This window comes from Canis lupus, chromosome 9 (genome assembly GCF_011100685.1).
Source record: "Canis lupus familiaris isolate Mischka breed German Shepherd chromosome 9, alternate assembly UU_Cfam_GSD_1.0, whole genome shotgun sequence".
In the NCBI taxonomy this organism is placed as follows: domain Eukaryota; kingdom Metazoa; phylum Chordata; class Mammalia; order Carnivora; family Canidae; genus Canis; species Canis lupus.
Window position 1 is genome coordinate 48877322 of NC_049230.1, and position 16347 is coordinate 48893668.

Below are 16347 nucleotides of genomic sequence, written 5' to 3' on the forward strand. Positions count from 1 at the left end.
CCCCCAAGGGCCAGGCCCCTGGTCACCCTGCGGTACACTTTCCTGGGGGTGGGGATATCCACCTAGATGGGGGCGGGCATGCTGCAAGTCAGGGAAGAGGATGAAGATTTGCTTCTTGGCTGCTAGCTGGGGGTAGAGCTACCTTAGCACCCAGAGGTCAGTCTCTCCCAGAATCTACCTGCTCTCACCCCTTTTGGAGAGGGCCAAGACCCCATGGAGGGGGCCCCCCGCTGTGGCTGGATTCCTCTCTGTGTCCCACAGCTGCCCCTCCTTCCTTGCACCAGCCAGCAGGCGGCCCCCATCAGCTTTCGATCGCCCTCTAGAACCCACCCAGGACACCGCAGCTCCTGAACATTCATTTTATTCTGACACAGATCAGAGGTGCCCCCGACATGCACCCCAGCAAGCAAGACCCTCGTACCATCCCTCAGCCACGGGTCCACCCACCGGTCGGGGTGCAGGGGTGCCGGCCTGGTGGGGCCCCTCCTCCCACCCTGTCTTGGCAGGCCGTCCCCTCCTGCCTGACCCAGCACAGCGGGCACAGGCTCTCAGGAGCCAGAGTGGGGACCCCGGCCAGGCCTGTCATGGCTGCTTCTTGCAGGAACCTATGGACAGAGGAAGGGGTGGGGTCAGAGGTCACCACCGCTCCTCACCACCTCCCCTGAAGGCTATGGCCTCCTAGCCCCAGGCCCAGGTCCTGGCAGCTCTGTGGGGTGGGTGGCACTCACAGGACCCCAGCTGCTCCTCCAGGAAGGAGATCTGCTCACTCAAGGAGTCGATGCGGTCCAGCTGCTGGAAGGAGTGGGTCAGGAGGCTGCTGGGGTCTGGGAGCCCGTGCTCCAGGGCCCTAGAGGCCATGCTGTGCAGCGGTGCCAGGACCAACTGCAGCTTCTGTGGGCAGAAGGGGTCCTTGCTGTCGCACAGGCTCTTGGAGCCCTGAGGCCAGGAAGGGCTGTGCCCACTCCCAGACCCGGCTCCATGTGCGCGGCCCTGTATGTTGACCAGAGGGGCTTCTGTGGTGGGAGAACCAGGTGCTGGGCACAGATGGACACCACATTGTCCAGCTGGCAATGGTCCCCAAGGACTGGGGCAAGGGGTCCCAGGACCAGAGCTTCCAAGGACTCATCAGGCCACAGGGACAAAGGTAGGGGTGGGCTTCAGGCTCTCTGTGCTGCCTGCAGGTGCACAGCCGAGCTCGGCCCCTCTTCTTTGCTACCCCTGCCCAGCCTGGGCTGTCAGTAGCCAGGATACCTCCTTCCTGGGGCTACCCTCACTGAACCCACAACCACCCTGAGGGTCTGATCCACACCAGGAGACAGCACAGGGCCTCACCTGTTCTAGCACATCCACCCTTGACCGCAGCCTCTGCACTTCCTCCTCTACTGCAGTGTCCACACCTGGGGAGATCCCAGCCCTGAGTCAGTCCCCGCACCCCCTACCCCACTCCTCAGGCTGGCTTCTTGCCTCCATGGGGAGGCCCCTCAGCCTCCGCTGAGTGTGGGGCGCAGCCCTGGCGATGGGAGATCAAGCCCCAGCTGCCAGGAGCCCCGCCCCATTATAGGCCGGCCGGAATGTCAGGGAGGCGGCCCTGCATGTCAGTGCACCCTGGGCAGGTACACCCACCCTGCCTACCCCTCGGTGCCAGAGTCCCTGCTGAGCTGTCCAAGCTGAGGTCCATGTCGCACTCTTGAGGCCAGGCTGCCGACAGCGCATTATTACTCACGGTACGAGTTTGAAGTGTCACAGCGCGTACCAAAAGTAATAATGTCCCGTCGCCAGCAGAGGCGTGGTGTCTCCCAGCTGCCGAGGCAGGGACACAGAGAAGACCCTGGGTAGGGGCTTTCTTCCACCCTCATGGCTGAGATGAGGCCCCCCCAGTGACCCTCCCCACAATGCCCCCAAGGAATCACCACCCATCTTTCCCCTGGGGAAAATGGCCTGTGGCCCCCGGCAGCCCCCACTGCCCAGCACAGATCTACGGGGTGATGCCCCTCTGGCCCCCCTCCCAGGCACAGCAGCAAGGATTGGGAGGGGCAAGCGGGAAGTTTACCTGCTGTGGGGTTCGGGGCTACCCTTGGGGTCCCCCTCTCGGGCAGGCAGAGCACACCATCTGTGGATGGGTTGTGCCCCTCCCGACACTGACACCAGTAACTCCCGGCGGTGTTGACGCAGCACTGGGGACAGCTGCTCCCTCCAGCACTGCACTCGTCCACGTCTGCAGGAAGGCGGGTGCTGCTGAGCCCCCTCAACACCCGCCCATCAGGGGGCCACCCCAGGCACCCAGCGAGAGGCCACAGGGAGGACGGGAACCAGCCTCACCTGTCTGGCAGGTGTTGCCCTGCCATCCTGCAGGGCAGTGACAGCGGCCTGGCTGGACACAGCTCCCCCCATTCTGGCACGGTGGCTGGCATATTGCTGTTGAGGGGGAGGCCCATCACAAACTGAGGGGTCCCCAGGGCCTTGCAGGGGTGGCAGCCAGGGGAGGGGTGCCATACGGTGAGGAGGCACTCCACTCAGGCAAAAGCGGCAGGTGCTCTGCCCAGTGTCCAGAGGGTGGGATGGACTGCTGCCTCACCAGGTCTTGGGGGCCCTGGGGCAGCCTGCACCTCTCACCTGCTCCACAGGCCATGGGGTGCCCGCTGGTCCTCTTCCAGCCAGGGCAGCAGGCATAGCGAGGCCGGGGGGAGGCCGGCCCAGAGCTGTGGCGGTAGGCTGTCCTGTAGATGGTCCTGGGGGGCACGGGGGGGGCAGCGAGTCACCGGCAGCACCAGCTGGTCTGCCCGGTGCGTACCCTACCTTCCCTCCCAGGGCACAGGAGTCCGTGGGTGCTGAGGGCGCTCCCGACCCCTCCCCTGAGCAGGTGGGGAGGAGACGTGTTCATAAATGGGGCTCCGCCAGCCCCTTCTCAGCCAGCCCCTAGCTGGGCCCCACCCACCCTGCCCTCACCTGCTTGGCCAGTGGAGGGGACCCCACGGGAAGGTCTTTGAGACCCCCACAGAGAACAAAACATCTTTAAACCATATTTCCACAGCTCAGGACTGGAGGAGACATGCCCCCTCACACGGGCGGTTAGGCCATGAGAATGGCCTGGGTTGGGGGGGTGGGTTGTGGCACCAGGGTCTCCATCTGTGACCATCAGGGGCCTCTTGGGGAGAGGCTCCCACTGGAGCTCTGAGGCGGGTTTCTGGGGAGGCAGCCATCATCTCAAACATGTAAGAACTTGTAGCCAACACCCCAAAAGCAGAGGGCAGGAGACAGGGAGGGCAAACCCTCCAAAGATGCGGGGAGCACAAGTGCACCCCGGTGAGGACGCCTGTAGTTACTAAGACCGCCCAGTGCAGAGCGGGTGTCAGCCTCTGCCATCTACTCACATGGTCCTAGGGAGTCCCTGTGACCATGCTGGGCCCCGGGCTCCCCACCTTGGGGCACACTGCCCTCCTGGGCCCCAGGTGGCCGAGTGGCAGATGGGGAGGGGCACTCACCGGTAAGTGCTGCAGGCCCGGTGACCATCACAGGTGGTGAGGAAGGGCTGGTACACTCGCTGCACAAAAGACTCAGACTCAGGGCCCCTGGGAGCCCCGATGGCACACACCCTGCGGCTACAGAGCGGGGAGGCCAGCAAGTCAGTCCCACAGCTTCCAGCCCTGCGCCCAGACCCTCCCAGCCCCGCAACCAAGGGAGCCAAGAACCTGAGGAAGGGGCTTCCTGGCGCCACCACAGGAAAGACTCTCAGCAAGTGTGAAAACCACAGGACCAGCCCTGGCTCCCCGAGTCCTGGGGTTGCCCTGAGGGCAGCTGGCTGCCCACCCCCACCGCGGCGGCACCTTGAGGCCCGAGCCCCCCACGGCTCTGACTCACCCAGGCCGGAAGACGTGCTCAGTGCCACCCACTGCCAGCACCAGAAACCACAGCAGGAGCAGCTCCCTAGAGTCACACATGGCCCACGTCTGCAGGTGCAACGGCCTTCTCCTCCGGGTGGCCTGCAGCCAAAGGCACAGCCCCATAAACCCATCTGCAGACCCCTCCTCACCCCGTGCCTCTGGGGGAGGCTGTTCCCTGGCCCAGTGTAGCCTCTCTGCTGGCACCACCCCCTGCGGCCTCTGGGGGGGCGGGGAAGCCCCCAAAGACAGAGGCAGTTCCCCCTCCTGCAACCTGCCTGCCCCTGCAGGTCACAAGCAGCCTGGAACCACAGAAGGGCCGCGATGGCAGGAACAGAAGCACACCCCTGCCCCCCCGACCCCCGCCTGGGGCCAGAGGCAACATCTGCAGCTCCTGCAAAGTTCACTTGAGGAGGTGGGGGCCCAGGAGAGCACCTGGACCAGCTCTCCCTGCCCTGGTTGGACATAGCGCCCTTGTGTCCTGGCCGGGCAGTCCCACGTCAGTCTGCACATGGGTGGTGGTGGTGGGAACAGCCAGCCCAGGGCCTTGGCCTTCTGGCCTTCAGTGTCTTCATTTGCAACGGGGAGCCACGGGGGAGGCACGGGAGTGTATGAAGGGTGCAGGTGCTCCATATGAGGAGCCATATGGTCCCTCTCAGAGTGGGGCAGAGACTGCACGAGATGGAGTCACTCCTATGCTGGGGTCCCACCGGTCTGGTCCAGGGCTCCCAGGACAGTGTGGGGGGAAAGGGGATGACTGGAGCAGCCCTCCCCACATGCCAGTGGAGCCAAAGCCATCCCTCTGTCCTAGGGAAGGGGCACGGACGCGGGGGACCTGAGGAAGCATTCATTCCTCAGAATGTGAGAAAGCCCAGCCCAGAATTAATGGTCCGCGACGTGCCTGCCTGCCTGCCTACCTGCCGTGCCTGCCTGCCTGCCTACCTGCAGAGGGGCCTGTGTGGTGGGCTGGGGATAGGGGTGGGGGGTGCTGCCGTGCACACGTGAGGCTCCAGGCACCCCATCAGAGGCCCCCAAGGGGCTGACTTCCACCCAAGTGGGCAGCCCCTGGCCCTGCAGGGCATCCAGCAGGAAGGACACAGAGGATAGCTGGACTGCTTGCTGTGTGGCAGAAGGTAGAATCAGGGGAGGGTCGCCCTGTCTCTGGAACTCGGTTCCCTCAGATACCACTAGGGTCTCAGAGGCCCCTTGTCCAGCCCTGATAGTTGGCCCCATGAAGAGTGACCACCATGGGCACTAACTGAGCCCTCCGGCCTGCCAAGCCGAAGCCCAAGGGGAGGGTCCACATGGCCGGCAGGCAGTGGATCCTTGCTCCGGTCCCCTGCACTTCATGGACCTGGGGAGGCGGGAGGCAGCTGGGGGGCGGGAGGAGTCCTCTGTGGACCCTCTGTTCTCTGTCGGTGGCCCAAGCAGCAAAGCCAAGGTGCCAGATCTTAGTTTGGGGACAGTGGGGTGCTTCTCAGCAGTTCGGGGCAGGGGCATGACCTGTGGGTCAGGGTGCTCTGGGAACGGGCCCAGGGGGAGCACACGACTAGGGGCACTCCTAGGGGTCTCAGCAAGAATTGAAACTACAGGAACAGGTGGCACAGGGCTGGGAAGGTAGGGGTGGGTCCAGGGCCCTGGGTGGGGGAGGGGGAGCTGGGTAGGAGCATAGCAGGGCTCCACAGACCCTGTGCTTACCTGCGCTGGGTAAGGCCCAACTCTGCGAGGCCAACTGCCCCGCGGATACCACCCTAGCACCTGCCCTGCTCATGGAAAGCCGCTTACAAGGGGACCATGCTTTAAAACAGGAGAGACTCAATTTCTCAAGTCCTGCCCTCTGGGGCCGCAGGAGGCCAATGGCGCTACCTCCCCGGTGCTGGCCTGGCAGTCTCATTTCCCTCTGCAGCCCAGCTGGGCGGGGGAGATACGGCGGGGGTGGGGGGGCGGGTGGCCGCAGCGCCGCAGCTGAGAAGCAACTGTGTCCCCTCCTCCCTGAGGGTCAGCAGGAGCCCATCCTGCCACCTCCCTCCCCAGCCACCTGCCCGCGCTGCAAGCTCGCGGGGGCCCACCCGGGAGGGCTGGCTCCGCAGAGGGAGGGGCCTGACTCTCCGCACCGCGGCGGCCCGGAGCAGGGGCGGGGGGGGGGGGTGCTCTGGACCCTGGGAGGGCAGAAAGGCGGGTGACAAGAGGCGGGGGGGGGGGCGGGGGGCGAAGCGTCCCCTCCGCCGCCGGCCCCAAGCCGCCCGTCCTCCTGCACGCCGGATCCCCGGGGGAGGGGGCGAGGATGGAGAGAGACACGGGGTCTGGGGCCGGCGAGGCCCCGGGCCAGGCCCTGCGGGTCGCTCAGGCCCCGGACGCGGGTGCGGGGCTGCGCCGCGCCCCCGGCCCGGGCCCCGGCCCCCACATCCCCCAGCGGCCCGGCTCGTAGCCTGGTGCCGGCAGGGGGCGCCCTTTCCCGGGGCCCCTGGGCCCATTCTCGGGACCGGGCGCAGGATCCGGGCAGAGCCGGGGGTCCTGTTCCCGCGCGGCCCCCCGGCGCGCCCGGCCCGCTCACCTCTCGCTCCCCGCGGTCGCTCCGCGTCGCCCCCCAGCTCCGCGCGCGCCCCGGCTCCCGCCCTCCCCCGCCCCCGGCGCGCGGCGAGCAGACCCCGCCCCCCGCGCTCCCCGCGCTCCCCGCGCCCCCCGGCCCCGCGCTCGCTCCCTCCGCACTCACCGCCCGAGCCGGGCGCGCACGCGCCGCCGCCGCCGCCGCCGCCGCCGCCGCGCCGAGGGGCCCCGGTCCCGCCCGCCGCCCCGCCCCGACCCCGCCCCGGGGGGGGCCGAGCTCCCCTCCACCCCGCCCGCCCCCATTGAGCAGATGGGGACACTGAGGCCGGCGGCGGACGGCGCCCCGCGGGCAGGCCCCTGAGTAGCTCGAGTGCGCTGTCCCTCCCCAGCCGCTCCCAGGCCCCCAAGGCCACAGGAGACACAGGACCGAGGCCCCCAAGGCCATGGGGACGCAAGACTGGGAGGTGGGTCAGGTGCCTTCAAGGCTGTGTGGGGAACGCGCTCTGGCGGGGGGGGTGGGGAGGGGCAGGGGCGGAGGGAGGGGGGCCCTAGACCTCCCAGGCTGAGCGCCAAACGGAGGAGGATGGCCGTCACAACCGGGTGAGCAGCTCCCTAGGCGGGTGAGCAGCTCCCTAGGCGTCAGGGCCTGACCAAAGCTGGCCACTAGCTCGCAGCCACACGTAGGATGGACGTAATGACCCCCAAGGCAGAGAGACCCCGTACTTACACCAGCTGGCACGGAGCGCTGTGGCTGGCAGAGCCTGCCAGGACCCTAGATACCCCACTAAGCGTCCCTCCCAACCAGTGTGCCAGGATGGGGCTCCACAGGACTCCTGCTGGGCACCCCCTTTGTTCAGGACAGCCAGGACCACCTTCAGGCCCTCAGGGAGTCCCACTCACCCTATGGTTATAGTGGGGGCCTCCCAGGCTCCAGCAGCCCCAAGTGGCAGCAGTGCTCACCAAGAGAGGTGGCTGGCACGCTGGAAGCAGGTGCAGGCCCCACCTAGGAGCTCTGGTGTGATTTGGGTCCTTCCATACCACCGTTATCACAGCCCTCATCATGTGGGAGGCGCAGGCCAGCCCCTCTGCAGCTTCTGCCCTGGAAGTGGAGCCTGGGCCCTGGTCTCCTAAGCGCATGTGTGTGGACAACACCCCCAGGCACAGCCAGACCCCCTGCCTCTGCCCAGAGCACCTGAAGCTTGCTGTGGGACTCACCTGCAGAGGGGAGCTCTGTCATCCCCTGGACGCCAGTGGCAGCTGCTCTTCCGAGTGGCGGGGGCCGCGTGTACCTCCCTTGTGCTGGGGTCTGCAGGTCGGAGGCATGTTGTGGGTTGGCGCACAGCCGTGGTCACCCAGTTGTCTGGGCGCTGGGAAGGGGGCTAGGCTGTGTGCCCCAGCGGGGCCTCCACCTGCGTTTGGCCTAACAGATCTCTACCCCCATGATGGCCGAAGCCCAATGGGTCCAAGCTCTGCTTGTGGCTCACATTCTCGGCCTAGAGGCAGAGGCGGCCTTGCCCTGGGTCCCAGGAGATGGGGATGGACAGATTGCTGGGCATGAAGCTGAAAGACCTCAAAGCCCCAGGGTGAGGGTCCTTCATGGGCAAGGAGAGGGCCTGTTGCAGAGCTAGTAGCTCCAGGGTGTCGGGCTGGGGCCTACTTTGGTGCATGGAGCTAAAGGAAGGGCCCCAGATGGCTGAACAGAAAGCCCCAGAATGAGGGGGCCCTGGAAGCTGCCAGCAGATGGCCTGAGGGCAGCTGGGGGGGGAGCTGTGGCTGGGACGCCTGTAATCGTGAAAGCAGGGTCCTATGGCTGAAGGGCTTCAGGTCCTGGGCCCCACACCTGAGCGGGGCTGCCTCCCCCAGACCCAAGCAGTGAAGAATTAAGAGCCAGACCTAGGGGAGACCTTCCCCACCCAGTCCCTTGCCCCCATCCTGTCCCTGACCCTCTGAGTCCTGCAAACTGGCTGGGTCCCTAGTCCTCACTGTGCTACTAACCCAGGCTAAGGCCCCATTTTCTGCTTCTTCATCTGAACCCCGGGGCTTCCCCACACAGACGACTACTGTGGCCCAAGAGGCCTCCATTGGGCTGGGGTCTTTGGGTGGGGACTCAGAAACTCTGGTCAGTGGGGGAGAGAAGGCAGGGGCTCCCCTACAGTCTGCGGTGGGCCGGCCCTCTGCCTCAGGACCCCACCCATGTCCCTGAAGCCAGCCCAGCAGGAAGCGAGGGGCTCCTTCTGGTCCCATTGTCCAGGGTACCCAAGGAGCATGGCTCATCCTGGCTGCAGATTTGGCTTTGGGGCTCCGCTGCATGAGGCCAGAGCCCCCTACCTCTTCTCCCAGATCCATGCCATGAGTGCTTGCCCACCCTTGGGGATGGTCCTAGGACCCCCGGCTCTGACAGTAGAGCCAAGCCAACCTTAGGGGCTTCTCCAGGACAGCAGAGTCGGCCAGAAGGGTGTGTGAAGGGGAAGTCGCTGTGGCTGCTGGGCCCCCCAGGGCTAAGCATCCCAGCTGGGCAGGCCAGAGTCAGTCTAGACTGGGACACCTGCCGCAGGTGCCCTTGGCCAAGGGGCCCGAGTGTCCTCCGTGCAGTGGGAACGGCACCATTAGGGAGAAAAACGTGGTAGTGGCCAGAGGGCAGGATGCAGAGCTGCATGGGCACATGCCTGGCCGACAGGTGCTGCGGTCCACAGGTTGGCAGGAGCTGAGGGGCGCTCACTCTGCCCGGGCTGCTCCCTGCCCCCCCAAAGGCAACCCCCACCATACCTGATCCTGCCCGGGCCCGGGCTTGGCCCTGGCCCCCATTGCTGTCTCCTCAGGCCAGAGGTGGATCCTCCCCCTGTCCGGCCGCCCCGAGGCGCCTGCAGAGGCCACCTGCCTGGCCTGACCACTGGAGCGTCCATCTGGGCTGTGTGGACAGCCGTCTCCGGGCAGGGAGGCTCCTCCCGGGGCGAGGAAGGGCGGCTTTTTATGCTCCATCCCGTGTAAATCAGGATTGGGATGGGCCCTTCCCGGCCGGACTTCCTGTGTGTGTTCCTCGCTGATAACAGGGAGCTGTCAGCGAACAAACAGGAGGCCCAGGGACGGGTGGGGGCCATCATGGGGGTGGCCTGCCCAAACTGTGGGCAGGGGTGGGGGAGCTGTCCCCTGGGACTTCAGCGTCTCACTGTGAGGCAGCCAGAGACCAGGCGCAGGCCTGGCTGGTGACCCTGGACCCTGCTGGCCTCGGTATGAGATGGAGGACGGGACACTCTGGGAAGGCGCTGGGCCTGGCCACCTGGTGGCACCACGGCCACGCTACTATAGCTCCACAGAAGGGACCATTTTTTCTGTGACCCTGGCCTCTCCCCCAGGGCATGCGCCTGCACCCCAGATGTGTATGGCACAGTGTGGGGATGTGGAGGGACCATGACCCTGGGAGGGGGCACCCAGCCACAAGAGACCTGGGGTTGGGCAAGGCGGGCTGGTGGTCAGAGGACAGCTGCATGTGTCCCTGGGGCCTAGAGTGGCTTGGTGGGGGTGGCAGGGAGGGGCAGTCACCTCGCGGACTCAGGCCTTCTCCAGGGAAGGGCTGCCTGATGGGGCGGTGAGTCCCCTGCTCCTGGAGACAGGCCAGCAGTGTCCTCTCTTGGGGGCAAAGCATGTGCACTGGCCCTCTTCCCTCCCTTGGCCTCTGCAGCCTGAGTGGTGCTAGGGGTGGGGTGGGGGAGTGCAGGGCCTCTAGGTGGCCACAGGGCCTGTGTCCGCAGTTTGGCCAGGTGGTTTACCCCCAGCCCCTGGACTGGTTCCCGGTTTCCTTGTTGAGGTGGTGCCAGGGACCCCCAAGCCAGCTATCCGTTGCTGTGAGAGTGGGTGGGGGCCCGGGGGGAGTGGGGCAGCAGCTGAGGATACACCAGACCCCACAGGTGGCCAAGAGTCCCGGATCAGGCAGGGCCGCTCTAAACCCCTTCTGGTCGTCCTGGGGGTTTGAGCCCTGTTCTGGAGTCAGCCCCTGCCTGCCCCCCGCCCAACCTGGAACACCCTCTGCTTGCCCTCACCTCCCTCCAGCCCCACCCAGCTGAACACCCCAGCCAAGAGGGAAGTGGGGGGCGGCTCGGATAGTCCGGGAATGCTGAGCGCAGGAGGGACCAGTGCCCTCCACGTCCCCACGGCTCAGGGAGGGTCTGCCATGGGTGCAGGGCTGGGGCAGGCAGGTGGAGCCCCCCGCCCGGCCTGTCCTCTACCCGCCCCCCCCCCCCCCCCCCGCCATCCCTTCCCCACAGCCCGCACTGGCTGAGTGTACTTGACGGAGTATAGGGTCCAAGCTGGGCTCTAAACCCTCTACCTGCCGCCCTCCGACCCACACCCAGAGATGGGCTCTGAGCCCCGGGGTAGAAGAACCAGCACACCTCAGGGCTTTTGTGTACAGACAGAGAAACCGAGGCCCAGGAGAGGGAGGAGACTTGCCCCAGGGGAGCAGCGAGACAGAGACAGGCTATGATGGCTCAGGACCAAGACAGCTGCTCTCCTTTCTCAGGGGAGCCTCCCTCAGGGGGCAACCCCCAGTTCTCAAACCACCGGGGGGGTGGATATGGAAGTATAGCTAATGAGCCACATGTGTGGACAGTGAATGGCTCAGCCCTCTCTTCAAAGCTTGGGCACATTAGAGAACTTTCTGGAAAGATTCCCCAAAGCACAGAGGTGCGAGACAAACATGGGGAGAGGATGAAACTCCAGGCCTCCCCAGGCCCTGGGTGCCAGCCGGGGTGGGGCCCTGGCTCTGTCCACTGCCCACCGGCTCTGTGCCTCCCCCAGGGGTCCACACTTCCCTCCTGACCTGCCCCTTCCTGAATTGGGATCAGAACCAGTCTGAGGGAAGGAGGCCTGGGATCAGGGTGCCCAAGGAGCAGCCTCGCTCTGACTTGTCACACCCGGCCATGTTCTCCACTATCATCCCCCCACTCTGGGGGCTTCAGGGGGGCTAGGGTCCATGGGACTCAGCTTCTCAGGGACTGTGGGGGGCAAGGGCAGGGGGTACAGGGGGAGAACAGAGATGGAGCTGACACCTGCTTGGACTCCAGGAGGTCCTGGGGGCCTAGAGAGGGATGAGGTGTGCTGTCTGCCCCACAGGCCCACCCCTAGGTGCTGAATGGGTGAAAGGGGCTCCAGCTGGGGGGGGCCGGGACCACCCTCCCTCCAGCGGAGCAGCCCCTCCTCCCACCTCTGGTGGCGCCCATTTGGGGAACACACAGCCTGCCCGCAGGGAATCACCTGTGGGAGGAGTCAGTGCTATGCATCCCCTGAGGGCAGGACATCCCAAGGCTGCAGAGAAATGGTTCTAGCTTTGCTTCCTGTTGCTGGAGGCTCTGGGCCTCAGTTTCCCCTTCTGCCCTCCACCCCAGTCAGTAGGGCAGGATGGTTGCAGCGGTCTCTCTGCCTGTCTCTGAATATTCTGAAGTGTGTTGGAAAGGGGTCTTGCTGCCTTACCTTCCCTGAGCGTTTGGCCAGGCGGCGGGGCACGGCGGAGATCGGCCAGGGCCTCCGGGGTCCTCCTGGGACCCTCTCAGGACCCCTCACCACTGAGCTTTTGGTCTCTGCAGCCCCAGGAGAGGGTAAACCAAGCCTCACTCAGGGGCCGGCGCAGGCATGTCAGAGCGCGAGGCAGAGGGGCACCGGGCGAGGCGCGCGCTGGGCTGCAGGAAGGAGCGAGCCAAGCCTGGAGCAGGGAAAGATGGGGCTTCCTGTCCACCCCCCAGCAGCCCTGGCCTCAGGATATGGCGGCTCTGTCGGCCACGGCGGGGTCCGGCTTCACACCAGATGTGCTGAGCCTTCACCAGGGATGCGCCTGGCCCAGTGACCTGTGCCTTGTGGGGGCTGGGTACCCCTGGGCTGGCTCAGCTGTGTAGACCTACGTTGAGTGAGGTCCCAGAGGGAAGTGGAGGTTTCTAGGGGGGCCCGGGGTCTGCAGTGCTCTGGCTTCCACCCCCTGCCCACCGCCCCCTGCTCGGCATGCCTGTTGGAAGCACCCTGTGCCAGGCTCCATACGTAGCACTCACGAGATAATGCAACTGAGGCCCACAGGGAAGATGCTTGTCCAGGGTCAGCCCTGGAAGCCCTGAGTGGGGAGTCCGGAGGGGGCCCAAGCAGCGGGAGACCCTGGGGGGACGCCCGGTCCTTCTCCTCACTGCCTCCTGGGCCCCACTAACTGGGGACTGCCCAGCATTCATGACAACCTTCCTGCTGCTGGGGCACCGCCGCTCAGGCCAGAGGCCCAGGGCACGGACTCTGCCCCAGCTTTGGGTCCCCAGAACACGTCCCTCCTGCTGCTCCCCATTCTAGTCTAGGCCATCGTGCTCCCTGCCTGGGGGACCTCCTCCTCAGCCTACAGGGCACCCCTGACTGCACCTCAATTCTTAGGGAGCTTTGCGAAGGGTGACCTCTGACTACTGGACACCTGAAGGCTTCCCATGCCCTCAGGACCATGTCTGACCCCTCACAGCTGTGGCCTGAGCCTCCTTCCTGAGCACCAGCTCCATGGAGCCAAGAGGGACCCCATCTGCCTCACTGACACGGAGACAGAGCTGGCCCCTAGCTGGTGTGCCAAGGGCTGTGACAGGCCCCACGGGCCACTTGCCACCACCCTGCCCAGACAGGCACCCTGCCCAGAGGTGGCTTGCATGTGTGCGTTGCTGTGGACACATGCACGAGGGTGAGCATGCATGGGAAACCGGCACCCATCCAGGAGATGCCCCCCATCCCAGCCTGGGGGCTCCCCTCCACTCTCGTGGCATTGTTCCACCTGCTTTGCGCCCATGGCAATGCACAGCGCCCCAGGGGTCTGGCCCCTCCCACTCCACTGCGTGTCTGTGGACGGTGAGCACTGCCATGTGGGTAGTGGCATGCGCCTCCTCTGGGCAGCCCTACTCTACCGGGAGAAGGGAGCAGGGCACACGCACTGCTGGCTTTGGCTCTTCCCAGCCTGGCTGCTTGGGACACATCGGGTGCAGCCTTTTAGCATCTCTTGGGGGCCTGTACCGGGGACAGTCTCCGGGGAAATTGCTGGTCCCAGGAGTCGCATGAAACCAGGGACCACCCAACAGGACCCCAGGTCACCCCATGAGGTCTGAGGTGCTTGGGGTGCCTCATGCCCTTGTTGGCACTTGCTACTGCCTGTGTCTTATTTTGGCCATTCTGATATTTTGCTGTGGTGTCGCTGTATTAGGATTTCTTGAATGTAGAAAGAAAGACTCATTTTATAGAGGAGACACTGGGTGGGGTGAGAGCCACTTAGGGGACCCAAGTGCTCCCAAGGGCGTCAAGCTCCAGCCTTCTGCTTGGCGTGTCCCCAGGGTGCTGCGTCTGGGCAGTGGAGGGACAAGGGGCCACCTGCTGCGGTGTGCACTTAGGGATCCCCCTGGGTTTCTTCTGCTGTGAGTGTGCATTGTGTCCTCGGCTACCAGCAGCCTCTGTGAAACATTCACCTCCTCAGCGCGGGGGCTGTGGGCCATGCTGGGGTCAAGCCCCTGGGATGGGCATCTGTGGCTGGGCCAGGCAGGGAGAGCCTCTGCAGGGCCCAAGTGCCCCCCACCCACCCAGTGCTGCGGCCAGGCCCTGGAGGGTCATGTTTGGGGTCCTTAGCCCCAAAGCCTGGGTTTGTCCCAGTGCTGGCCTCGTCTGGAACCCAAGCTTTCCCAGGCCGTGGAGGCCGCCCCCGGCCCGGGGGCTCCCTCTTTGATGGGGGCTGAGAAAGAGGGGCTGGCCCTCCCCTCCTGGCTCCCTGGACGGAAGCCCCACTCATAGTTGGGCTGCAATTTGCCAAGCCTGGCGGATGGGGCGGCCATTAACGTGCAGGGGAAAAAACACTTTATCTCCCGGGACGGAAAGGGAAGCTCCTGGGAAGGGGGCAGGTGGATGCCGTGGGCGAGGGTCCAACCCTGCCTGAGGGGGCCATCCTGTCCCCGCCACCCTGCCCACTCAGGAAGAGCCGGGAGCCGGGTGCTCTGAGGCTAATGGGAGGGACCACTGAGGCCCGTTGGCTGCCTGCTCGTGCCCCATCCACCCCCCCACCTCGAGCCTGGGCCAGGATCTGACCCCATTGATGGAGGACGAATGACCTCTCAGGGCCGCAGAGGCTGTCGCCAGAAGAGCCTGACCTCCGACTCAGAGCTGAAGCTCTCCTGGCCTCTGCGAGGGGCCTGGGCAGGGGTGTGGGGGCCATGGGGGCAGATAAGTCTGCACCCCACCATGACTGCCCATCACCCCAGCGGTCAGGAGGCTAGGGCTGCTGGTAGGGGTGTGGGAGTCCCCTCCCTGGGGAGACCAAGTGACATCCTTGGGGTTGTCATGGGCGCCAGTGACGTCAGAGGTGTTAGAGGCTGGAGGCTTCTCTGCCTCAGTTTTCCTATATGTCAGACCAGGGCGTGGAGGGCCTGGGAGGCCTGGACCGGGTCCTGGAGCCTCTGAACCCCACCATGTCGGGAAGTTTGTGCTGGGCCTTTCTTGGGGTGCGGGGAGGAGGACCTGAGTCCCCGGGCAGGTGCCCTAGTGGCCTGGGATCCCAGGTATGGAGCCAAGCCCACGGAGGGGCCCTGGGCGCCTCGGGCACCCCCAGCCTAGCACCGCAGCTCCAACGCTGCCTGTTAGTATTATTATTTTTCAATATCCTTAAAAGCGTAGAGAGAAAGGAAGGGGCCAGAAATCTCTGCTTCCTCTCAGCCAGGAAACAGGAAGTGAGTGTGCAGGCAGATTGGGAGCCAGGCCCCCAGAACAATGGAAACCCCACCAAAGGGAAGGGGAACTGCGTCAAGAGGCCGGGTGGGGGCCTAGCCTGACCTCTCCCCGGCTGCGCTCGGGCCGGGTGTAAATTTAGTCTGGATCTTTCCTTTTGGAAGCTTATATGCCTCATTGCTGGGGGAAGGGGGTGCGAGGCCCACCTTGGTCCCTGGGCGCCAGGGCTCTGGGGGTCTTAGGGTGCGTCCCACTCTACCCTCCTCTCCCCTGTGGGTCCACTGAGGTCCAGGAGGGGAAGAGCCTGGCCTGGGGTGTCCCTCTGTGGGGAAGGAGGATCCCTGCCATCTGGTTAGGGCAGTGGATCTCTCCAGAGGGGCACACCTGTGCGGGGCACAGAGACCCCGCCAGGTCCAGGACGCCAGCAGGAAGGCCTCCTCTGGCACCCCTGTGCCTGCTGGCTGCCCTGCCTCAGCACCACCTCACCTTTAAGCGAAAGCACGTCTCCTAGAGGCCAGAGGGCAAGAGCGGGCGGGCACCATGCCTCGCCTGGCTCGGCCCCCAAGGCGGCGTGACCTCGGGCGGGGCTTTGGCGGGGCCGTGACTCCACAGAACTGGGAGTCACTGTGGCTTCTCCCTTCTAGCACGGTGGCTTCATGGGGCCAGGACTCACCCGGGTCTAGTGACGGGGCTGAGCAGCCATGGGCTCATCCAATTTCAGAGCATTTCCATTGCCCCAAAGCTCTCTGAACCTCTTAGAGGTCATTCCCACACCCTGGGGCCCTGTCCCCACCCCAGCCTGAGGCCACCTCCCCTGGGCCATCTCTGGACGCGTGGGCTCTAATGTCACACAAGTGGAACCATCTGCTCACCCAGCCTGCTGGCCCAGAGGGTCAGGTCCCTGCCTGTCTGACTGTTCACCCAGTCTGTTGGTTTCCCAGCCGAGGGACATTTGGACTGTTCTACCCCTTGGCTGCCGTGAACCCTGCTTCCCTGAACACTCGTGCCCGTTTGTGTGTGGACGCATATGTTCCCATCCTGTCCATACCTGGCAGTGGGGTATGGGGTCGGACGACAGCTCTGTGCTCACGTGTTTGAGGCGCTGCCCCAAACTGCCTCCCAAGCCAAAGGTTTCTGATCACGCCACCCTTGCTCAGCCCCAGAAAGGCTGGAGGGGCCACTTGGGTCCCGCTGGGACCCTGGGATGGAATAGGAA

The 16347-nt window shown here is 65.3% G+C and overlaps 1 protein-coding gene and 1 non-coding gene across 8 annotated transcripts; both read right to left on the reverse strand.

Annotated features, from left to right (window-relative positions):
• Window positions 1–345: 345 nt before the first annotated feature.
• On the reverse strand, window positions 346–12102 carry EGFL7 (EGF like domain multiple 7). 7 transcript variants are annotated; one of them, XM_038548746.1, is made up of 10 exons: window positions 11892–12102; window positions 7641–7731; window positions 3859–3980; window positions 3483–3599; window positions 2614–2729; window positions 2320–2415; window positions 2051–2215; window positions 1333–1397; window positions 729–891; window positions 346–605 (listed from the first exon to the last, which is right to left on the reverse strand). In XM_038548746.1, the coding sequence occupies exons 3-10, from the start codon at window positions 3936–3938 to the stop codon at window positions 583–585; spliced, it is 825 nt and encodes a 274-aa protein (XP_038404674.1). In that variant the 5' UTR covers window positions 3939–3980; window positions 7641–7731; window positions 11892–12102; the 3' UTR covers window positions 346–582. The 7 variants fall into 7 exon arrangements, with proteins under 7 accessions (XP_038404674.1, XP_038404673.1, XP_038404670.1 ...); XM_038548745.1 differs by lacking the exon at window positions 11892–12102 and adding an exon at window positions 9192–9333; XM_038548742.1 differs by lacking the exons at window positions 7641–7731; window positions 11892–12102 and adding an exon at window positions 9192–9385.
• On the reverse strand, window positions 1709–1767 carry MIR126 (microRNA mir-126). The gene has a single exon (NR_049380.1). It is a non-coding gene; the product is annotated as a microRNA mir-126 (primary transcript).
• Window positions 12103–16347: the final 4245 nt, after the last annotated feature.

Bases quoted from the DNA above. Each gene is read 5' to 3' on its own strand.
- EGFL7 (XM_038548742.1), bottom strand. From the start codon at position 9,230: ATGGGGGCCAGGGCCAAGCCCGGGCCCGGGCAGGATCAG. The intron at 2,730-3,482 runs GTGAGTGCCCCT...CGTGCCCCCCAG, and splicing joins CGGGCCTGCAGCACTTACCG to GACCATCTACAGGACAGCCT. The intron at 1,398-2,050 runs GTAAACTTCCCG...GGATCTCCCCAG, and splicing joins AGCCCCGAACCCCACAGCAG to GTGTGGACACTGCAGTAGAG.